This window comes from Mytilus trossulus, chromosome 6, assembly GCF_036588685.1.
Source record: "Mytilus trossulus isolate FHL-02 chromosome 6, PNRI_Mtr1.1.1.hap1, whole genome shotgun sequence".
Taxonomy (NCBI): Eukaryota; Metazoa; Mollusca; class Bivalvia; order Mytilida; family Mytilidae; genus Mytilus; species Mytilus trossulus.
In genome coordinates, this window is record NC_086378.1 from 5,320,872 (window position 1) to 5,346,917 (window position 26,046).

The following is a 26,046-nucleotide window of genomic DNA, read 5'->3' on the forward strand; positions in this document are numbered from 1 at the left end:
TGTTCATCCTCAACCTATATATATGTTATGTATTATCAGAAAATACAACTTACATTTCAATATTAAGGATGAACACGAATGCGGCCACTTTCATTTCACACGAAAACCGTCTATAATTTAAATAAAATGCTAGAATTGTGAAGATTTCAGTAATTCAGCATGACTTAATGGTGCTTGTACTTGATATATGTGCATTGTATTGTCAAAAATAGCCCATATTTATGTAGCAGAAGCATTCTACTGTCCAATAAATAACTAAAAGTTTACATTTTAACAATTTTGTAAAACTGCTATATTTTTGGGCCAAACTATTCCTTTTACTTTGTTTTAATCTGACTGATAATTTCACATAGTATGATGTATCACTCCCTTACATAATATTCTTGTATCTACGTTGGCAATACCTATTGATGAAGAAAAGCAGGATCAACGTTTTCAATGCGTCTTTTAATTTGGAATTACGAATTAGTATGTAAAGTGTAGAAAAGTAAAGTGTTTAATACCACTGAAAGATTTCAGATTTTTTTAATTATTTAGTATTAAGATCTTATTTACTCCGCCTCTATAAAAGGAATCTACAAAAACTCGGAAACCTTTCATTGATCTAAATCTATTTGCCTTCCCTTCTGGAGCATCCAGTTTTTGGTGGGGTTCATGTCTTTAGTTTTCTATATTGTGTCATGTTTACTATATTTTGTCTATTTGTCTTTTTCATTTTTAGCCATCTTTGTGTAGAGAGAGGTTCCGCGCAATACTTGGAAGACACAGCAGTATAACAATGTTTGTAATGACACTAATGTAATTTAAGTATTCAATACAAGGAAGGTCCAGTTCTTAATTAAATATCACTAAAAAGAATAACATGCTGAAATGAACTGTTTTGATAAGATCTTCATACTTGAAACGTCACAAAGTTCTAAGTGGATAAGTTGTACATCTGTCAACGGTCAATAGCTCAAATATAGATTTATATATGTATATAACCTACACGAAAGAAGGCGTGAGATCGCCAATAATACCATTTTCAATAAAATTTATATTTTCAAAGGTCATTTCATCCGGTCAAATTACTTTTTTGACAGTGTATATCAAATTTGATCAAGGAATTATTGAAATAAAGCGTATTCAAAATTAAATTAACAAAAAATATTAACAAAACAAAAAAAGAAAATAGACACGCAGATGTGACATAGTTTACCAAATAAGTTTAAATCATATTTGAAAGAACATATGTTCACTAAAATACAAATCAGATATAAATTTCGTAAAAATCTCTTAAAGAATTGTAGCGTTGAGAACACTTACAAGGGCGAACAGACAGACAATCACCCAATACGTGTATGTTAACTGCAACGTAATGATGGTCCGAGTAAAGTTATTCCGTAGTGCATTTCTTTCTTTAAGACAATAAATGAAAATTAAAAAATCCAACCTGCGCTTTCTAAATGATTGTAGTGTGTTGTACTTCATTAGGGACAGTTATATAAATTTTATAGAAAACTTCATCGGCCATTACACAAAATATGGATAATTTTATGTTAAGGTGGTCTTGAATACTCTTAACAGCTTACGAAGTGCAAATTTTTAAATCTTTTTCAGCTGGACCAAATCACTACTGTTCTTTAAAAATTCATGACCCAAATTTCAGTGTAATTTAACCCCTCCTCCCCCATCTTGCTATTTGAGGCATAAAACATGGAGGAAAATTGGAAGGGGTATTAAAAAATTGGCAAGTAATACACTGTCCACACTAAGGACTATATTTGTGGACAATAGACGATAACTGTGTACTCAGACCTAAGGATGTGGGGGAACAAAAAACAATTGAAAAACATTGTCCATCGATACCTCCACTTTTAGCATCACAGAATACCGCTAACTCAGTAGATTAAAGGTTTATTCTTCGATGAAGCTTCTAAAGTAATGAAGAAATATAAAGTTTTAGTTGAATTTTCTTTGATTAAACATTTTTAAAGAGTTTGTTGTGCCAACATCAATGTAAACTGTTTTGAATAAGGGTGACATGATTGCCTTGACTAGAAGAAGTGAAAACATTTCATTAAACTTCGGGTTTCTGGGGGAAAAAAATCACAGAATACCGCCAACTAAGTAGATAATAGTTATCAAAGGTATCAGGATTATAATCTAATAAGACACCCGTTTCGTCTACATAAGACTCATCAGTGACGCTCATATCAAATTAGTTGTAATGCCAAAATGGTTTATTCTTCGATGAAGCTCCTGAAGTAATACGGAAATCTAGTTATAAGTTCATTTTGCTTTGCTTAAAGATTATTAAAGTTTGTTGTGCTAAACGTTTTGTTGAAGGACGTACGGTGACCTATAGTTGTTAATTTCTGTGTCATTTTGGTCTCTTGTGGAGAGTTGTCTCATTGGCAATCATACCACATCTCCTTTTTCATATTAACATATGAAGATTAATTTCATTTAACATATTTAATATCAAACAAATAATATAACAACTACATGTAAACTAAACAATTTAAATAAATGCATAATACGCTATCTTACAGATTTACAACATGTTATAATTTTTTTTTAATTCATATTACGTTTATCTGAATATTACAAATTGCTTGGCTTGACTACAAAATGATGATGTAAAATTGACTAAAAGTTACACTGTGAAAGATGAAACAGATAGTTATACAATTAGGCAAAAATTTTATTGCAGGAGAAAGTCTGGGTTATCTACAAAAATAGTATGGAAATCTGGAATATTTGATCAGTATGCTTATGTAGGATCAATGCTCAGAAGCCTTCCCAAATATTACACATATGTATGATTATTGCTCCCGATATTACACATATGTATGATTATTGCTCCCGATATTACACATATGTATGATTATTGCTCCAGATATTACACATATGTATGATTATTGCCCCCGATATTACACATATGTATGATTATTGCCCCCGATATTACACATATGTATGATTATTGCTCCAGATATTACACATATGTATGATTATTGCTCCTAGGAGTCTGTAAACTTGGTTCAGATTCAGACCGTGTTACAGTGTTACTGAAATAGAAATGCATTTCTTTTAATATAAAATGATTAATTTGAAATATTGAATAACTTAATAAAGATAAAAATAACTAATTTGAAAAACAACTTCAAACTTCATTAAAAGTAGCATGTTACAAGTCAGGTTTATGATAAATTAATGACTTTAGAACAGTGGTATACTACTATAGCCTTCATTTATGAAAGTCAATTACTGAAGGAGTAGGTCCAGTAAGACCCCTTTTTGGCCTCAAAATAAAGCAGGTTTACAAAGTTGTTAAAATCTAAACTTTTAGTTATTTATTGGACAGTAAAATGCTTCTGCTACATAAATATAGGCTGTTTTTGACATAACAATGCACATATATCGGGTACTATCACCATAAAGTCATGCTAAATTACTGAAATCTTCACAATTCTAGCATTTTAGCTAAATTTCAGACAGTTTTCGTGTAAAATGAAAGTAGCCGCATTTGTGTTCATCCTTAATATAGAAATGTGAGTTGTATTTTATGATAATACATAATATATAAAAAGGTTGAATGAATACAGATGCGACCAGTTTCATTTTTGACAAAAAACATATGAAAAGTGACATTTTCAGCATATTTGGTAGATTTTTCATATTTGAGCTTGAATCATATCGTTTTTAATGACTAAATCAGTTAAAATCTTTCACATAAACTAATTGATTCAAATGAAATAGACACTTAGTTAAGTGTTTAAAAAGTGGTCAAAATCTTTTGTCAAATGAACCTGAAATTTGAGGCCACAAAATCGGTCCTTATCAGACCTACTCCTCTCTAACAACATGTACAAGGATGGTTCAATGAGTTATTTTTTAAAAGTATCCCTTACATGTATATAGGGATATTAGATTAATTTAAGCATAAACTTCAGGTATGATTCATTCACTTTTCCTTTTATTTCACCATAAAAAAAGGCTACAAACACTGCACAAGAATGTTTTTAGATATCCAGAATTACTCACGCAATATAACTATTGCAAAAATTTTCAAGCATATAAAACATAAATTCTAGAATAGCAAGCATCATAAAGATTTGGTTGCAACAATCTCTAAACATGGTCGAGGTCAAAATAATTTGATAACTCCAAACCTTGTATAATCATTATCCAGCTGAATAAAACTAAAATTAACTGAAAGTATACCAAACAAGGAACAAAAGAGTTAGAACTACAAATGAGTAACATATAGTCCTTCAAATGATTCCAAAATTATTCAAAACAGGCAATTTCAATAAATCAACATCCATATCCTCATTGAGAAGGTTCAACCATAGGTATGGTTCCAGACTTAGTAAAGACTTAACCTGTTATTTTTGTTTTAAAAAGGTTTAAACAGAATTTTCAAGAGAGTAAACATGGGGAGCAGGATTTGCTTATTTTTCTGGAGTACCTCCAGTATCTGGTGGGATTCGTGTTGTCAGTCTTAATTTTTCTTTGTTGTGTTTTGTGTACTATTGTGTGTCTGTTTTGTCTTTTTCTGGCCATAGCATTGTCAGTTTATTTTTTATTGTTGAGTTTACATGTCCATCTGGTTTCTTTTCCATCTACAATCAGTAACAACTTTAAATATAATTGCAGCTTTACAACTTCTAACAGAGAGGAACTTTGATATTCCTTTTCTTTCATGTTTTGGTGTCATGTACTGATTGTGTGTAATGAATGGATACATCATATCCTTTCTTTTTCTACAAACTTTAAAAATATTGCAAGAAGACCTTATATTCACAAAAGATAGCATCGAAATCTTTAGCAATGGCATTGTCAGTTTCTTTTTTTTCCCCATCTATGAGTTTAAATGTCCATTTGGTATCTTTCATCCCTCTATTTTGACAATTAACGGAAATTATATAAATACCTTGAGAAAACCCCATCATCACTATGGACACTGTCTTTACTAGAATGGACAGCACTCCCTTTCCTACTCTTTCTGAATAAACCTGATGGTGGTGGCATTCTTTCTTTGTCAGCATACTTCAAATATAAAATTAATTAAATTAATTAAAATTGGTTCCTATAAAAATGCCAATGGATAGAGGTACATGAGATAATATGTAAAAAATATGAAAGCCAAAAAAAACAAAAAAAAACTTTTTCATTATTTTTAATTTCCATGCACAATAAGACCAAGCTTACATTTTTTTTTTTACTTAAGGTGGTACCTAACACTACAGGGAGATAACTCTGTAAAATCACCTAAACGTTTTAATGACGTCGTGTTGTACAGGGAATATTAAGCTTCTCAATGATCAAAATTGTTGTTTGTCAAACTGCTATATAACCAGTGTACTTTTTCTGACAAAACGGTTGGTTCAAAATTTTAGAAATTTTTATAAATTTGTTAAAGGGTCAAAGTAAATACTTTTAAAATTTTATGAAAATTAAACGAGCCAAATTAATTTAAGTGAAAGTGTTGGGTACCACCTTAAAAGGAAAGAGAAAATTAGAGATTGGAAGGATATCTTTTTAATAGTTTATTTTATTTTTGACAAACAGGCTGTTACATAGTGTTTAATCACCAAGGACAGATTCAAATATTTTTTTATACTCTTTTACTGTAGGGAACACTTAATTTACAGGTTTTTTTTATTCTTATTATCATTAAACTGTGATTTGAACTTTGGTAAACTACTGTTGCCAATAATTTCACTGACAAGACCAAGTATTCAACAAAAATGGTACCTACTGCACATTAAGTTAAGAATTGTTTATATGCAAGTATATTTTTTTTATTTGTATTTTATAAAGGATACTCCTCATCAAAATATTGTTCAAAATGGCTTGCAATATATTTTAACATTAGTATTCAACCAAATAGGTTGTCTTGAAGGAGTTTGAAACCTGGTGTGCAGCAGTGAGTCATATTTACATTTATTGCTTTAAGGGGGTTCGCGGGTCTAAATCATTTATATAGGATTTCTCTATATTTTTCTAGATATAAACTTTATCTATAGTTCATAGAAAAATAAAATAAAAAAATGGGGTCACCATTCATTTGCGCTCACAATCTGCCCTCGAAGGAATCATAAAAGTGGTTGTTTACTGTTGAACTAATAGGAGAAATAAAGGTAATATCGAAATAAAAAAAGAAATTTATTACAGAAATTTAACAATAATTTAGTTTAAGAACAGCATATATCGAAATTATATTAAAAAATATAGGTCACCGATGAACTAAAAGAGATATTTCAATTTTAAAGCCAAAAAATGGCATTTTTCCACCAAAAGGGAGATAATTTGGAACTTTTTCAATGATGTTTACATTTTAAAAGTCACCTGGGGCCAACACAAATTAATTGTTTTAAATGTTTTTGTACCATATGATAAAGTAACAATTATAAAAGGTAATAAATAAAATTTGTAATGAAAAACAAATGTTTAATTTTTTTCTGAAATTTTTATACCCTCAAGCCTCCTTAAGTTTACAAAAATGCAAAAATGTTTTAAAGTAGTTGAAACAAGATCACAAAATTTCATTTATAACAACTTCAGAAAATGATTTTATAAAATCTAGGTGATCTAATGATATCTACTTGAAATTCAAACATTTACCATGAACATAATGAGTATTCTACTTAACGGTTTCAGTGTGTTATTTGTAAGTACCTGAAAAGTCATATGGAATCTCATTCATAAAAACTGAATAAAATTTCTCCCTATAAATAATGAATTATCCCCTTTTTCTATAATAATTGATACATTGGCAGTAAAATAAACTATAATTTCAACTTAATGTGTGGTTAAAATATTTTTGTAAAAGTTTAGTAGGCAGATAATATGTTCATGTGTATAGTTACAGTGTATTAATATGTGGTTAAGTAGGCAGATAATATGTTCATTTGTATAGTTACAGTGTGATTAACTTACTTCTGTATATTAATACATCATCCACCATTCACATTTCAAAGTTATTAAAAGAGTAAGGTATGATATGTTTTATTATTATCTAAACAAAAACACCTCTTTTAATATACAATAAATTCCATGGTCTGTAATTTGAGATTGATGCCCACTTCCAGCAAGTAATTTCTAAGAACTTATTAACTAAATGTTCACCTTTTTTTTAATATCATAAAAGGTGAACACTTCTTATACTCTGCATTTGCATATATCATAAGATTTTCTGTTTAAAAAAGACAGAAACTACAAACAATATTCAAACTCACAAGTCAAAGACAAAATAACAAAATAATGGCAAAAAAGAAAAAAAACACCAACGATAAAAAAATCTACGAAACATAACATTGAAAATGAAGATAAAGAAATATAAAACCTACAAAAAGACCGGGGGCGTTCTCAAGGGTTTGAAAGTGTGGGTTGATCCCTAAATATATTCTTTCATTTCTTTCCTGAGATGTATAATTATATAATATTTATCTTTGTTAAAATATACCATCATTGCAATGTTTTTATATCATATTCATCTATGATTATGTTTACTTTTAATAAAGATATTTCTAAATAGAAATATATGACGTCAAATTGATTGCATTGTATTCCTTATTTAGGATTATTTGTATGGCTGATGTATCAAGAATTTCCATAAATATACTGAATAATTTATGTGACTTTTTTTTTGTTACAATTTAAAAATACAGAATTAACCAACTTATTTTTTTATATCTTATATGAAAGTAATTTAATACAATTTATTTATGGATAATATAAGAAGTACCTGATTATAGTGTTTCTAATGAATAACTTTTATTTCAGTGAAATATTTTGATATGGAGAATGATAATTCCTTTCCAATTGACATAGAAATATTTTTTTTTAGCTCAAAATATAATTATAAAGTTTTAAATGAATATTTAAAAATCCTGAAAACTTCAAGGATATGTATAATATATATAATTATAATCCACTATAATTTGTCAAAATTTGATTTATAAAAAGTCTGATATGCATTTAGCTTGTATTTAAACATTATTTTATTATCTAATTGCATTACAAGAAATATATTTTTGTATTTAGGATCAATTGTGATGTAGAAACCAGTATGGCCTTAAGTTGCTAAGCATACACATTATCATAAAAAAACCTAATTAAACAAATTTAATAATACCAATTAAACCAATAAACTAGCTGCAAAAAAATGACTGGATACCAACCACCACAATAATTAATATATTGACAATCTAAACTACTATTTCCAGAAAAGTGTGTGGTTAAATATGTTTTTGTTAAAAATTTAGTAGGCAGATAATTTGTACGTCTGTATATCTACACGTCATCCACCCAACAAAATTAATATCAAGGGTGTGGTATTAAATACTATCAAACTGCAATATAAACACATCCTTTATTTTAAATTATCATCCATATTTGTTGTTTTTTTAAGATGGATGCATTGTAGCCAGTTATTTCAAAATACTTGTATGCCAAATGTTCATATATTATTTAGAATGATTAAAAGCTGAAAACTTATGGTTATCTACATTTGTATGTTTCATAAGACTTTTTTTCAATTATTGCATTGTGCTCATCTTTGATTAAATCAGAGTTTTTTAATAATGTTCATAGCTGCTTTAAAAGTTCTATAATTCCAAGGGTTGTATATGATATCCAATAAAACAGTTCAATTCATGATCATGATGTTGTAGAAAGATTTTATTTATTTTTGACTAATAAATAAAACCTAAATTAAAATGCAGATCTTCAACGTTAAATTTCCTGTAATAAACAATCTCGAGAAGCCCATCACAAAAAATAAAAACAAAAATTCCACGCTAAAGGACCAAAATACATTATTGAAACACCTTGCACTGATATTAAATCTAGTGGTTTTATGAATGCAATCTGTTGCATTGTTTAATTGCTTTATATATCATAAACAGTTTTAAAACCTGTATTGACAAAAAAATTATGACGTTTTAAATTGACTTCCTTATATTCCTGTTCTTAGGTAGTATTTATGTAAGATTGTGCATCAAGAATTTCCAAAAATATACTGAGTGTTTTAAATTGAAATTTGTCATGTCAAACATATCCAATACCAACTTATTTTTATATTTCGATATATAATTTTACTGTATAAAATTCATTTCTTTGAAAAAAACAGCGGATTTTTTTTTTATTATTATTTCTCTTTTGAATCAATAGCTTTAATTTCAGTGAACAAACTGGAAACAGAATATTATACTTCCTTTCCAAATGACATAAAAATCTCAAAAATAACTCATATAATTGTTAAGTTAAAAATGGATATATGAACTTCCTAAAAACATCAAGCATTTTTTGAAATAATATTATGTTATATCTTGAGTATATTGGAAGTTAAATTTGATATGCATATATAGTTCTATTTAAAATATTATATTCCTATTTTCTCTTTTTAAACAATAAATAAGTTCTGAATGTCAAACAGCCATTCAAATACAGTAACAAAGTAAGAGAAAATACATGTGGGTAGCATTTTATAATACTTTATTTAGACTTGTCATTTTTAACAAGTTGACAGATATAAAATACATTTTTGTACTTGCCATTGGTATATTTTGATAAGATAGAAAAAAAATTAAACCATAACCAGAATAGCCTGAATATACTATATTTCTTGTTAGTTTTTATACTTGCCTCTTTTTCAACATTTTTTCCTTTTTTATTTGCCTTCTAAAAGTAAATGACATTTCTTCTAATTTTTATATTTCTCTGTTAATTTATCTCATCAAAACATTCAACATACAATTCTGAGTTTCTACCAATCCAGCAAAAAGGAAAATATTGTATGATTACCAAATATCCAACACAGACCAACAGACATTGTTGATGGCAACTAAAGATCGTCAACAATGTACAAAACACAAAATTTTCATTGCAATGAAATAGCTTGGACCACCTGTCAACAGTATATCTTAAAATTAATATCCACATTTTTTCGGCAAGAACATTTGTATTGGGTATATAATGCAATTGAATTTTATTAATTGTCAAAATTTGATGTCTTCATTTGGAGGATAAACATGTAATTGCTAAATGAGTTACCTTCATTAGATAAGGAATTTTATTTTCTATTATAATTATTCATTCATTTAATGCATAGGAAAATCTCTATAGTTGTAGAACAAGAGTGAACACACTGAAATGTCTCGCCTTCTTTACTTATCATTGATATTATGTTGATAGTCCTAAGTATAAAGTTTTATTACAACTGTCACATAAACTTAACAATAACCAAGATAGCTTAACAAAAACCAATGAAAATGAACCATGAAAATGAGGTCAAGGTCAGATGAACCATGCCAGGCAGACATATACAGCTAACAATGCTTCCATACAACAAATATAGTTGACCTATTACTTATAGTTTAAGACAAATAGACCAAAACACAAAAACCTAACACTGTGCAATGAACCGTGAAATTGAGGTCATGGTTAAATAGAATCTGCGAGACTGACATATAGATCATAATATATTTCCAAATACCAAATATAGTTGACTTTTGGCATATAAAATTAGATAAAAAGACCAAAATTTAAAAACTTAACTTTGACCACTGAACCATGAAAATGAGGTCAAGGTCAGATGACATCTGCCCACTAGACATGTACACCTTACAATCATTCCATACAACAAATATAGTAGACCTACTGCATAAAGTATGAGAAAAACAGTCCAAAACACAAACACTAAACTGTAACCACTGAACCATGAAAATGTGGTCAAAGTCATATGACACCTGCCTGTTGGACATGTACACCTTACAGTCCTTCCATACACCAAATATACTAGCCCTATTGCTTATAGTATCTGAGATATGGACTTGACCACCAAAACTTAACCTTGTTCACTGATCCATGAAATGAGGTCGAGGTCAAGTGAAAACTGTCTGACTGGCATGAGAACCTTGCAAGGTACGCACATACCAAATATAGTTATCCTGTTACTTATAATAAGAGAGAATTTAACATTACAAAAATTCTGAACTTTTTTTTAAGTGGTCACTGAAACATGAAAATGAGGTCAAGGATATTGGACAAGTGACTGACGGAAAGTTCATAACATGTGGCATTTATATACAAAGTATGAAGCATCCAGGTCTTTCACTTTCTAAAATATAGACCTTTTAAGAAGTTAGCTAATGCCACCGCCGCTTCCGCTGGATCACTATCCATATGTCGAGCTTTCTGCAACAAAAGTTGCAGGCTCGACAAAAACTGGCTATGTAAAAGATCAACAATTAATTTTATCGTACAGTCTATAAAACAGCAGATTAAAAGAAAGTATTGTATGTAATTTCAAGTAGATTTTTTCTATCATGAAATTTTTGGAATCAATTTCATATTGATACTTGATACCTAATATCATTTTCATTTTGATTTACTTTGTGAATACACACAAGACTCTAAAACTTCACGAAAAAATCATGACAACTGATCTTTCTTTATGGTATAATTAGATTATGATCACTGAACATTAACACATGAGATTCACATGAGTGTCATGTGACATAACATGAAAAGATATTCTATACCTTAACTCAGTTATTAAAGATTAAAACAACAATCTGCATGTTCATATTTTTTAATGGCAGATAATCTCTTCCAAAAGGGTCATGAATCATTTATTAAGTCCTAAAAATTAAAGAGTTGAAACACAGGCAAAGCTAAGAGGACATCTTTGAGTAGTCTATCTTCTGTCATATAACAAAAGAGGTGGATGAATTATTTATCATTCAATACTTATCATGTAAAGTATTCAAATTTGAGGTCTACATAATATTATTGAAAATTCAGAGAAAGATCTATAAACTGCAACATGTCCAATTTGGCCAAATGTGACATGAACTATCATAAATTTACATCATATTTCAAATGTTAAAGGGTTTTATTTTGAAAAGCATATTTAAATACCAACTATCGATAAGTGGCATACCAAAATATATCATTTGACAGGTTGAATTAATAAAATGAACTAGATATATTAGTAAACCATCTTTTCTTATTTATAAAACGATGTATTATGTATTACAGTATCTAACTTACCGACTGTCTTCTGCTAAGGCTAGGTGAGGCATTAGGTGGTGTTCTACTTGGGCTTCTAGACCTATAGTCCTCTATGTTGTCTGCAGACCCAGCCCATGTAGACCTAAACATGGCGTTCTTCATGTTTGATGATTTGGACAAGATCAGACTACTCAGTGCCCTGGCTCGGTTACTTTTCCTAAATGATGCTGTCCGTGTAAAGGAATCATCAAGAGATCTACCAGACACTGTAAATACAATGAGATATGTGCTTATCGACCTATGATGGTTTACTTTTTTTAAATTGTAATTTGAATGGAGAGTTGTCTCATTGGCACTCACACCACATCTTCCTATATATATTATCATTTCCTTACTTCTAAAATTCAAATTTTCAAAATGGTAATCCAAACAATAATTTTGGTGATCAAGTGTTTTAATAACCAATCAAACATGTGCATCAAATTAAAGTCCCAGCTCAGTTTCATATCAATCTATGAAAGTTTAAAAGTTTATTATGTCCAAAACATTTTTTAAGACTTAAGACTGTCTACATGTGAATTTTGAAATATACTTTGTCTGATTATCAAAAATATACAGAAAAAAACAACTTTTAAAAATATTCCTTCTTTTTATCAGAAAAAAGCATCTGTCCAAATTGCAAAACATTCCATAAAGGTTTGACAAAGTTGTTGATGTAAAATAAAAAAAACATTACCACAAACTGAACCTTTATATCAACAACATTAATGACAGAGTTTTCTATCACCATGTCTGGCTTTTGCAAAATAAATGTCGCTGACATGACAAAAGAGAGAAATTCAGTGATGACACAATACAGGGAAACAGGACAGTTAATTGTGGTTTTGAAAGTAACTTTAAACTTAAAAACCTAAAATAGAATATATCAGGAGCATACTACCACCAATAGAATATCTGGTAATGTATATTGACCACATTAACCACATTGGTCTATCAGTGACAATTCTGAATCTCTGACATTACATTTCTTAACTTGTATCACTCGGATCATATACCTAAACATTTACCTCCTTTCACCTTAAAAATAAGAAAAGTACAACACAGTGTTGCCACTTCTTTAAACCATTATTATTTGAAGTTAAAGATTTTATTGGTGTAAAAAGTAAAATCACAAAAATACTGAACTTAGAGGAAAATCAATTCCGAAAGTCCATAATCACATGGCAAAATCAAATAACAAAACGTATCAAAAACGAATGGACAAGAACTGTCAAATACCTGACTTGGTACAGGCATTTTCAAATGTAGAAAATGATGGATTAAACTTTATTGAATTAAGGTCAGCATAAAGGTGAACAATTAATGTTGTTCTTTTTCAATTTTATAGTTTGTTTTCAAAACTTCCATATAAATAACTTTCATTAAATTTATTTGTATGATTCTATTACCTGCAGCAGATGTTGATCCAAGCCTTCTTGTTAACAAAAGTTCTGCAAAAGAGATTGAAAATGTTAAATAGATTTGACAGAAACTTACTTTAAATGGAAGTTCAAAGAAACTAATATCATTGAAGTTGGTAATCCTCCAAACTCGTTAACAGCCCTGGAATGAACAATTTGGTAAATTCTTATTTCTAATCAATGCAACAAGGTAAGGAATAAACTCATCATAGATACCAGGACTAAATTTAGTTTATACGCCAGACGCGTGTTTCGTCTACAAAAGACTCATCAGTGACGCTCGAATTCAAAAAAGTTAAAAAGGCCAAAAAAAGTACGAAGTTGAAGAGCATTGAAGACCAAAATTCCTGAAAGTTTTGCCAAATACAGCTAAGGTAATCTATGCCTGGGGTAGAAAAGCCTTAGTATTTCAAAAAATTATAGAATTTGTAAACAGTATATGTTAAAATACTTTTATTCATGGTCATTTCTGAAAGAAAATATATATTTTTTTTTATCAAATAATTCGATTCAAGATCTATAGAATTAATTCATTTTATCATACAACTGAATAAGCTGAAAAATCAGCAATAACAGCATGATTTTCTTGAAATGTTGTTACTTTGAAAGCATCAAATGTGTCTGATTTGTTATATGCAACAAGCATTTTTTAAAGTCTTTCTATCATGACTTAAGTTGGATAAATGTCAAGCAGTCTCTTAATCTTTAATCACATTTACACTATTGAACCTTAATAAATGTCATCTTCTTGTTAAACTGGAGGGATCAGGCAATGAAGAAATTAATCATTATGCAACTTTGATATTTACTTAGGGGTTTTTAAAAGATTTATACAAATTGCAAATGAAATAATAATGTACACTGGCTAAAATGCAGGATAATTTAAGGCAATTATTTCCATCATTATGAGTTGAACTTGCAATTGGAAAGAAAGCTTTTCAAAATTTTATAATTTACATTGTTTCAACAGTGATCAAAATAAAATGTCTAATTTATACTAAAATATCAAATTTCAAATAATCATATAAGGAATGTAAATAAATAGAAACTGTTGAAAGTATTGATATACAATGAAAATTATTTTCATTTTTTTAAAGATGAATCATACTTCCTGAATATGAAATAAACTTTTACATAATATGAAGAAAAAAACCAAGTCCAATTTGGAATAAAAACAGTATCATGACAAATTAGTTCCTTATCTATTTTATAAAAAATGTCTGACATTTAATAAAAAATACTTTTCTGCACTTAAACGCTAAAACAAACATCACATAATTGTTACTCAACCAATAGTTTATAACTAACCCTAATCTTTTTTTTTTAAATAATACGTAAACATTGAAATATAGTCCCATTTCAATTGTGTTGTAATTTACTTATTACTATATATATCCTTTCATTGACTATAATTTAATTGTTAAGACTAATTATTAATTTGTCAAGGAGCTATAAAAGTTAATCTTGAAATGTAATATCACACAATTCCATTTTCCAATACATTTTATGGTATTTTTTTAAATGTCAAATGTCTGCATTCTATGAATGTCGGTTTAGGCAGTGTCAAATGTTGGTTTAAATGTCAGAAGGCATGTGAGCAATAAGGAAGATAGAACAATTTGTTGGGTTATGCTAATACTTTTATGTGGTTACACTTACATAATTTTTTTTTCTCTTGTTGAGAAATATAGATTGCATTGATGACTTTCAATAGAATTTATAAAGCAGAAAAGTGAAAAAAAACATGTTGTTACAACAAAAAGTCGACTTTAATCATGTTAATGTCAAATAATTAATGTCAAAGTAGAAAATTCCAATTTTCTAAATGATAACCCAAACTATAATTTTGTTGACCAAGCAAAAATGTGCAATCAAATTAGAGGCCCATCTCAAATTCTATGGGACCATGTTCTATTTGGTTCCTGAACATTCCCATCCTTAAATGAATTTTATCCTCTCTGATTACAATCCTAATATTTGGTTATTATGCTGGTAATAATTTACAATGTTAACCTACATCTGAACTTTAAATAATGTAAAGAGAATATCAAACCAAGAATAATTTGAACCTAGAATAATTTCAAACTCTGGAAACTTGACCAGAATTGTATAATTAAAGTTAACTTGAGTGAATAGTGTTAGATATGAATGCATGGCAATGGTTTCAGTTACTCTCACTGTTATGTCAACATGAGTTAACACCACCTTGCTATGCATAAATAATTCTTATCAGTTTGGTTAGTTTTCATCATACTTTTCTTTTCATAACTGAGAGGCTTTGATTGTATTATACTCATACATGACATATAAATTACATCTTTTTACTAATAAGTATATGATAAACTAAAATAACTTATTAGAGGCTCGTAAGAGCCTGAATTACTAACCTGGCACAAATACGAGATTTTTATTCTGTAAATTCAGATATCATTGAGTGAATTTATCATTGCAATTTTTGAAGAATGTACAAAAAAGCTAGATTAGTCATTGCAATTTTTGGAATTTAAGATAACGATTTATGTATAAGATTTCAGAATGTGAGTTCTTAATATTGTGATACTTACCTAGTCATACTTTTTGCATTAGTAATCACATCAGAACAATTTCTGAATTTACAGTTTTTATTTCTACTTTTTCCCAATCAAAAACCAATTTCAGAAATAAATTACTTGTTTTCAAATAGACAGTTTTTTAGGGCCATTTGAGCTAAAAGAAATATATATTAAACTAAACTGTCTATGTGAAGAAACAAAGTGAACCAAAACACACTGAGATGTGAAATGTATGTATAAAGTATAAACAACTAGTCACAAGTAGCTGGTACTTCCATGCAGAATACACAAGGATGAGGAAATGTAATTATAAAGTCACAGGTTAATATACTATATAACATAATAGGGAAAAGAAACAGAACAAATGGGCAAAATATATAGAAAAGATATAGTTGTGTAAATTCCAGTCTTTTAGGTAACAAATCATCATTTAAGAACCAAAAGGACTACAGGTTATTTCAATATTTGTATCGCAAAATGAAAATTACAACACATGAATAGTTAAACTTGTTGAATTTTAACTTCTTTAGGAAATAATGAGAAAAATGTATGGTATGAATCTATAGTATGGCATGTTCTTTAAATATTACATATAAACTTGAACCAGTGAATTCTGAAGACGTTTTGGTTTGTTAACTGGTTTGTTAGGTCTGGATTATTTGTTGTGATTTTTTTTTTAAATGTTTGTATCTGCAATGTAAAAAAAAAAACTCCAGCTATTTAGTTTTGCATGAAGTGGAGGGCTGCAATAATGATAAAACTAGTATTGTATCAATACCCAATTACCTAATCAAAATTGTTTTTTAAAAAAGCCTGCACATCAACACACATTAATGACATACATTCTTGAATGAACTGCTCCAATAATATACCCATTTTTTCAGTTTAGATGTGTATTATGTGCATTATTTTTTTGTGTGCACATACATGAGAACAATAGGGAACTATATTTCAGTGTGAATACATTTACTAACAGTAGCTAACCTGTCATGTTGTTAGGAAGGCCAGTGCCTTAGTAAAGATTTAGAACAAGTTCTAATCTTTCCAAAATTGAAATTATTATTTTTTCCTGCAATTTCCTTTTCAACAACCCAAACATAAGCTGTTAGGTTTGAAGCGATCAAATAAGTAAAAATTAAATAAAAATGTTAGAAATGAAAGAAAAAAGAAAGATAGAGATTCATTCCATTGCAAAAATTATGAAGCATAAAGTATGCACAGAGAAATAAACTAAGCTTAACTTTGCTGAGACAGTTGCAAAATGTCATAGATATAATAAAAGAATCGTTTGACATAATAACACTAAGGGACATATATATATTAGGTAAAAAGTACAAATTTCTAAAATCAACTTGATTTTAAATCAGTATATGTATATTATTCATGTTATTAACGAATGGATCTGTAAAAGCAACTATACCATAAAATTAGATGCAATAAATATATTATAAATAAAACAAACAATTTGCCAGGTGGTGGCAGAAAAGTATTCATTTTTTCTATATCAACTCTTGTATATATTAATGTACACATGTAAAAGTACATTTTCAATGACAATGTGAATACTAAACAAGGTCAAAATATGAATGTTCAAAAATTTGCAGATTGTGCTCAGTATCCATTATTCTACAATGTAATAGGACATTACAGAAAGTTAGACATAAATCACAATTCACACATTCCAAAGTTAAATTCTTCTCACAACAGGAGTACTATGTACTAGTAAGAGCAGTGTTATAACAAGAAATGGTACACATGCATAGTGGCACACACATCTAGGGGTACTAAATTATGTACTTACACATATATATCTCTTCTAATCCTCTCATGCAGCATTTAAAAATGTGTATAAGTTATCAATAAGGTTTGGCTACTTCTAAAACACACTTCTAGTATTTGCATATCTTAGTTTTTCCCAATAAAATTACTAATTATCTTCAGCTATGTTAGCAGTTTTCTTTTTTTCATTTATCATAATCTTTGCTTTGATTTTTAAAGTACAACTATTGTCTTGAAATTTTTGAATATTAAATCTCTGTCCTGAATCAATTTTTTTTTTTAAATTGATATCTTTAAAATTGCTACTTACATAAAAGACAATTACACATAGTTCACTTGTCATGAGGTCATCCTATCAAAATATGAATGCTGTCTTCCAGATTGATTCTTCTTGTTTATTCACCAAAAATATCCTGCTTATTTACAACTTTTACTAAATGATCCTAAATGATCTTATTGTAAATTTTATTTTTTTAGGTAATGTATGTTTTGGCCCCTTCTTATTGTATAAATGTTTCCCCTTTCCATGAAAGTAAGATATATGCATAAATAGAAAGTTACAGGGCTATCTTTACCACCAATTAGTAATTCTTTAACAGAACATGGAAAGGCAGTTGTAATGTACCTGTAGAAACTTTATAACATTGTGTGTAAAGGCAGGTAAATTTAGATATGATTCTTTGAATAAAATAGTTTTGAAAGGTTATTAATTAATTTTTCACTAAATTCATTTGATGTGTACATATTTATATTCTTGTTATGGTACAACATGATCTATTTGCTCATGCTGTTTATTACTTTGGATTTAGTTATTTAAGGAATGAATGTAATATTTTTTCTGTCCATGTTCCATGTTCTTTTTGCTATGGTCTTTAATAAGCTTAGTGCTGATTTAATAAGTCAATTTTTTCCAGAAAAAACAAAAATTTGTTTTTATATTGTGTTGTTAAATAATTTGTGTTCTTGGTACCAAGAGGGCAATGTCACAAACAAGTTTAAACCAGCATCATTTAATGTGCATGTCATGCCTGTCTTAAGTTAGGAGCCTGTAATTGAAAATGTAGTCTTTCTTTGATTTGTTTTTTCTAGCATAATCTTTTTATTTTGTCTTTTTATAGCTGACTATGCTGGGTTTGGTCATTATTGAAGGTCATACCCTATAATACCATTAGATTCATTATAGGAAGCTTGGACACCTTGGTGGCCAAGTTGTATAAGTAGTCAAATTACTGTATCACCAGCCTGCTTCACTTCAATCTTAATTGTCCGTTTTTCTACCAAAGGCCAGTGTTTTTTTCAGGCACTCAGGCTTCCTCTACCAATACAAATTGACAGCCACAAAACTCAATCAATCAATAAAAGGAAACTAAGATGTGACGTTTTTGCTGTGGGTACAAAGATGTTAACAACCATGTCTTTCAACAATTGATGAAAAAGTTTTAAATTGATGAAAAGATGTCCACAAGGTCAATTACTAACAAGAATTGTTTGACTGCATCAAAGTATGTCTAATATACCACCAGCAGTATCTGATCAAATGAAATATCTTAGCAAAAAATATAAGTCACAATGGTCAATTAGTTACAAATAAAAGTCTTTTTATTCATGAAAAGGTTATCTCAAACTCTAAGAAATGAACTATTGAGGTGGTACCTAACACTACAGGGAGATGACTCTGTAAAATCAGCAGAACGTTTTAATGACGTTGTGTTGTTAAGGGAATATTAAGCTTCTCAATTATCAAAATCAGTGTTTGTCAAACTGCTATATAACCAGTGAAATATTTCTGATTAAAAGGTTGTTCCATTTTTTTTAAATTTTTATATTTTTGTCAAAGGGTCAAAGTAAATACTGTGTCAAAATTTTAAGAAAATTAAATGAGCCTAATTAATTTTGATTAAGGTGTTTGGTACCACCTTAAGGGGAAAAAATTGTCCCTTGTGTTCCATATATCATTTACTGTGCAATAATTATGAACAATGTAGTAAACTGAAGTGTCATTGATTGACCTTCATACGTTATAAAGCAACAGTCACAAAATGTAATGGCATCAACACAGACAAACAAAGTCAAATTTAGATGTCCAAATGTGATTTAATAACAAGTCTTCAAATAGGATTGTTTTAATGTGTAAATTTAGTATGGACTTTCATTTTTCTACTTTTTTTTCATACACACCTATGAATAATTAAAAAAAATATATATTATTAATGAATTATTTCATAGAAATGATTTGTCTTTCATATACATGATATAGCACACATTGTATCAATGAACTTTTCAGAACATTAGTAGATAGAAGGACACAAAAGTATTTGAAATTGTATCAATGGATGTTCCAATTATACAAAAATCTTGAAATAACATTACTGGTAGTTAAAATAATGTCCAAATAATTTAGTTTTGATGTACTATAAATTATTTTATAAAAATTCTAATTATACTTTAAGAAAATTTAACTGTACAATAATAAAATAAAATGTTAGCTAGCTGAATTGCATGAAATATGTTTGATTAATTCAGGGTCATTATATTGTCTATAGTAAAAAGCACGCCAATAAGCTCATGCAGTTTTTCATTGATCAAATATCGGCTCCTCAGTCAGCCCAAGATTTAAGGAATAAAGAAAGACCTCACTCTGATCTGAGTTGTGTCGGATTGACCCTCTTTTGAAAGCCGAGTGACCTAAAATCAAACAACATACTTTTATTTAATCTAGAACTCATTTGTTTATTTGTTTACTAATAGTTTCACCTTTAAATTTGTTAATCTGTATATTACTAGAGTGAAATATATAAGTAAGAAGAAACAATAAGCGTTTAAGTGTAAGTCTAATATAATAATGTAACTGATATCTTAAAAGTTATCGTTGATAAATCACCATTAGATCAAAAGTTATTCGATTCATTATCAAAGTTAGATTAAAAGTTATCACCGATCACTGTTAGATCAAAAGTTAAAAGTTGTAAATTTAAATAAATAATTATATCAAAATAATCATAGTGTTAATATTTTTACAGAACTTTGTCTCAATTTTTGCACATTAATTCACTTCATACTGTAACAAATTGAAACCTTTGTCAAAATTATTTTCTAGCAAGTGAAGCCATACAAGGAAAGACAACTCTATACATGTGTCTTATACATACATGTTATGCCAGGCTGATCAGGCTGTAAGACCAAAGCAAACATTTTAAAACATTTATTGCATGCTTTTGGGAATATATGCAAGGTTAGTAACTAGAAACAGGGCTAAGGAATGTCATGTTAAACACAATACTAAACATGATTTTTTTTTTTTTAACTTTTAAATCTCAATTATCTGTAAATGATTTTCACTCTACAGCTGTTATCCCAATGTTAGCAAGTTAAAGGTTTTGTTTGCTTGCTTTGTTTTATTTGTATAATGTTTGTTCAAGCATTGTTATTATAAAGATTGACATCTGAAAACAATATAAAAAGGTAGAGTTGATCTTGTACACATTTTATTTAAATTTGAGTCAAATAATCAAATGACCTATATACAGGTTTAACTCTGCCTACTTATATTGTTTGTAGAAGTCAATCTAAAAAAATACTTGAGCAAACTTGAATACAAACAAAGCAATCAAGCAATCATCTTTAACTTGCTAGCATTAGGATTAAAGCTGTGAAATTGTTACCAATGAATAATGATTGGCATGAAGTTGTATTAATCTGATCAGTGATTTTTTACTAGAAAGTTCAGGCCATGATCCTGGAAATGTTTGCAATTTTTGTATTCGTTTATGAAGGCCTTTTTCTACTATAGAAGACAAAACAAGACATTTTGATCAACATTCATTTGTAGACATAATAAAATATAAATATACAGTACAACAAGCAATAGATAAAAGTCTAGAGAACAAGTTAAGAATTATGACAAAGGTTTAGCAGATATATTATAAAAATGCAGTAAAATTCATAAAATACAATATTAGTAAAATTAAATTATCTAATTAAATAAATATATACTCATTTATAATGAAATTGATAATAAATAAAATTTAGGTCATGTTAAATTTTGTCTATACTATAAATAGATATGATGTAATTTTAGCATGGAATGAATCAGGTACCCGTACAAAATCAAAATCATTTAACTGACAATTTTTTATTCTAATATGACGTTCTTCTTTAGCTTTGGGTACAAAGCCATGTTCTAATTCGAATAGAACATGGGCTGCACGTGATTGACGTCACAATTGAAATTGCAACGTCAGATGATTTTTTTAATAATACTTTCTAGAGATAGTTATTGACCATTAACTTATCTTTTTCGTATTTATTAAAAGAAATATTTATTTTCGATCTCCTTAGCATGTAACTATTTGTTAATACCCTGACTACAGCGCTTCAGACACCAAAACTTTGAAAAAAATTTAGTTCTTCTTCAATCCCTTAAATGTTGTTATAAAGGCTAAAAAAAAATGTCCTTTTCTGAAGAGTTTAAAAAAATTCTTATATATCATATAAAATTTCTATTGAAAAAAATATACATTATCATATAAAATGATTTTTATAATTTATAAATCAATGTGGTGAAGTGAGTCAGTGTGTTTACTTTCAATGGAGTCTCTTTTCTTATATTTGTCAAAACTTCTTTCTTATTTTTCATTTCAATGAGCTGATTTTTTTTAAACATTAACATTTTAACATAGTTGAAAACTACCTGGCGCAAAAAAAACACACAAAAAACACCCCAAAAAAATTTGAACCACTGGTTTTTCCAAGCTCCATTGCCTCAAACTGATCATGTAAAAAATTCTATATATAATATTTTGAAGAGGTTGTAAATTTCTGAATCCATATACAACTGGCCTTATTTTAACATCATTTAAGATAAAATCTTATGAAGATAAATGAGACATAAATAAATCTCATGGCACAAAATTAAATACAAGTTAAAAAATAAAAATTTAAATAAAAATTTTAAGAGACTAGAGTCCAATGCATTTCATATTCCTGAAATCTCAATTCTTATCATGAACGATATGCAGCTATCACATTTATATAAAAATCCTATATTGCCACAACCATTCTCCGATATAAATATAAACTGTACATATACAAGTATCACACGTACAACTGAACAAGACAAGGACTAACTAACAAAACATTATGATGTACTACTATTAATAGCTTGATCTTGTAGACATAAGTGTTGTATAGTTATAGAGCTCCTTGACCGTCTCTCAGGGGGAGGCTCAGGTCTTACAGAGCTCCGTAACTGGACCTTAGTATTCGGTGGTAAATCAGGACCAGCAATGGTTATACTGCCCGTGTCAACCCCATCTGATTTTAAAGAGCAAGATAAATCAAAAGTCTTACGTTGGGCTTTCGTAGAGGCTGAATTTCTTAGATACTGCTTGGCTTTCTTTCCACTGTAGTCTCTGATGTTAGAATCAGCTTCTGTAATTAAATCATTTAATGAGAACAGTGTTATTTGTGTTATCTGACACACTGGGGGACCACAAAACAAATGTTGGATTAAAAAGGTTGTCAGAATACTCAGGTGTTTTCTGCAAAGATGGCATATCTTGGGACAAGAAAATATGTCGGTTAAAGCAGGATGTTGGAATATTCAGATGTCAGATTAGACAGCTATTTACCCTGTACCAAACATAAGGACTGGAAGAAGCTTTCAATACATTACTTGCAAACAAAATATTCTTTTATTCAGCTTGTGAAAGCTACTCTATGTATTCATTTATTCAATATTACATTAATTTTTATAATTTATTCACTTTACTATAAGACGTGTCACGGTACTTATCTATCCCAAATTCATGTATTTGGTTTTCATGTTATATTTGTTATTCTCATAGGATTTTGTCTTAGTTCGTTTTTGTGTGTTACATTTTAATGTTGTGTCGTTGTTCTCCTCTTATATTTAATGCGTTTTTCTCAGTTTTAGTTTGTTACCCTGATTTTGTTTTTTGTCCATGGATTTATGAGTTTTGAACAGCGGTATACTACTGTTGCCTTTATTTAGCTTTAATTGACAAAGATTATTTAATCAAGTATAATTCCATATTTTTTTTAAGTCATTCCAGTATAAAGTGAAAACTAGAGGAAATAATATGTTTTAATGTTTTGAAAGGGAATGACATCAATAGTTCAAATGTGAAAGAATCTTGGACCAAGTATAGTAGATTCCCAAATAGTGATAAGGTATTTCCATCAAAGAATGATGTTTATTTAATTACCATGAGTTGTTGGGATGCTGTCTGAATTTAATTTCCCCCGTCATTTCCTTAAGTTCATGACTATGTTTTTTCCAATTAAATCTGGATTAAAACAAACTTGACAAATCGAAGAATTTTTTTTTCAAATTAATTTTTGGCCCTTCTTTATTCATCTGATTCTTTGCTTTGCTTGTAAATTTGGATACTGTGGATTCATTTATTTTTGTGGGTACCAATTTTCGTGGATTTAGGGAAACTTGCCTTTTCATGGATATTTGATTTCGTGGTTTAGCCGAAGTCTGAATACAACTTTATAGAAAAAATTGTAATTCATTGACCGTTTAATTTCGTGGTTCACCAGTACCTAAGGAATCCATGAAAATTGGTATCCGATGGTTAATAATGAATCCACAGTAATTTATCAATCTGTATAATTACTTACTGTAAGTTTGGACTAGAAGTTCTATAATGTTCTCATGACCATGCATAGCAGCTAAATGTAATGCTGTATAACCCTGTTAGGAGACACCTGTGATTAATTGTCATTTTTAAGAGCTATGCAAGTAAGACATTGATTTATTTGATCTACTGGTAAACAACTGAACCATTTTGGTTTCAAAGTCTGATTTTTTTTTAATTTTATACAATTGACCTCTTGCAAGAAATTGTTTAAAGTATAAATTTCAACCAAAGTGTTTATCTGTAAAACCAGTATATATAAACAGAAATAGAAATATATCTCTCTATGTTGACAAAGATCGCAACATTTTTTGTTATTCCAAATAATGTCTACTTATGTGACTTTTTGCTGTCTATTGTTGGTTCATATTTTGTGTTTTTAAATTTTGGTCTTTTGTTATATTTACTAGGTATATTTCATGCAGATTAAGTTTTTTAAATCTAAATCATTTTTTTAAAAGTTAATCAAATGTTAAATTGATTTAAAATAAAACTTACCCCCTGTGAACAGGATGATACCAAGTATGAAAGAAAAGAAAAAGAAAAAATGCACAACTTCACAGATTGTCAAACAAGAATGTTGATTTCATTAAAATAAACTAATATATTTATATAAAGTATCACCAAAAATAATGCACAGGATTTATTGTATTTATGAATCTTATTAAAATGCTCATTGTAGATGCATGTCCCAAGTCAGGAGCGTATAATTCGTGGTTGTTGAGTGTTGCTGTATATCATATTTGTATTTCATTCATTGTTTTGTATAAAAATCCTGCCTTTAGTTTTCTCATTTAAATTGTTTTACATTTTTTATTTAGGGGACTTTTTACAGCTGACCATGAAGTAAGGGTTTTGCTCATTGTTAAATGCCATACAGTGACCTTTAATGGTTAACTATTATTTCTATTTTATATATTGTTATGCGGTGTTACTATCTCAGGACTGTCAATATTCTACACTACAAACATTTATATTTCTCCTTTCTCCATTTTTATAAAGACTAGATTGTTGGTTTCTCCCATTTGAATAGTGTTACACTAACAGTTACAGTTTTTTGGGCCCTTTATAGCTTGCTGTTTGTTGTGAGCCAAGGCTCTGTGCTGAAGACTGTACTTTGACCTATTATGGTTTACTTTTACAAATTGTGACCTGGTTGGAGAGTTGTCTCATCAGTGTACTGTACAATTTGAGCCAATAAGCTATTTCATACTTACATTCTGTTGTGTCAGAAATAACATGAAATTAATAAAAAAAAAACTTGTTAAACAATATCAAAAGAACTATTATCATATCGTTTTGATTTTAAAGTACTGTTCACAAATTGAGAAGCAAGAAACAAATTACAAGATTATCTCCCCTGCATGATTTTTTTTCAAATATTAGGATTATCTCCTAACCCGAATAATTCAGTCCCTCCCCGTAATCGATCTCTCCTACTTGAAAGGGTCTGAATTCCTAACAAGATAAAAACTCTTCACGAATCCTGGATTTTGATTGGTACCCTGTAGAAGAGGTGACCAATCAGCAATTAGATAAATGTTATTGAGATAGGTAAATCCCGAGCTAATTCCAAATGGTTGA

The 26,046-nt window shown here is 28.9% G+C and overlaps 1 protein-coding gene across 3 annotated transcripts; it reads right to left on the reverse strand.

Moving 5' to 3' along the window:
- Nucleotides 1–2,442: 2,442 nt before the first annotated feature.
- LOC134720639 (uncharacterized) lies at nucleotides 2,443–24,573 on the reverse strand. Of its 3 annotated transcripts, XM_063583012.1 has the most exons (8): nucleotides 24,446–24,573; nucleotides 23,147–23,227; nucleotides 13,455–13,496; nucleotides 12,046–12,272; nucleotides 9,637–9,672; nucleotides 4,919–5,034; nucleotides 2,975–3,050; nucleotides 2,443–2,788 (listed from the first exon to the last, which is right to left on the reverse strand). In XM_063583012.1, the coding sequence occupies exons 1-7, from the start codon at nucleotides 24,489–24,491 to the stop codon at nucleotides 2,978–2,980; spliced, it is 621 nt and encodes a 206-aa protein (XP_063439082.1). In that variant the 5' UTR covers nucleotides 24,492–24,573; the 3' UTR covers nucleotides 2,443–2,788; nucleotides 2,975–2,977. The 3 variants fall into 3 exon arrangements, with proteins under 3 accessions (XP_063439082.1, XP_063439081.1, XP_063439083.1); XM_063583011.1 differs by having other exon boundaries at nucleotides 2,443–3,050; XM_063583013.1 differs by lacking the exon at nucleotides 9,637–9,672 and having other exon boundaries at nucleotides 2,443–3,050.
- Nucleotides 24,574–26,046: the final 1,473 nt, after the last annotated feature.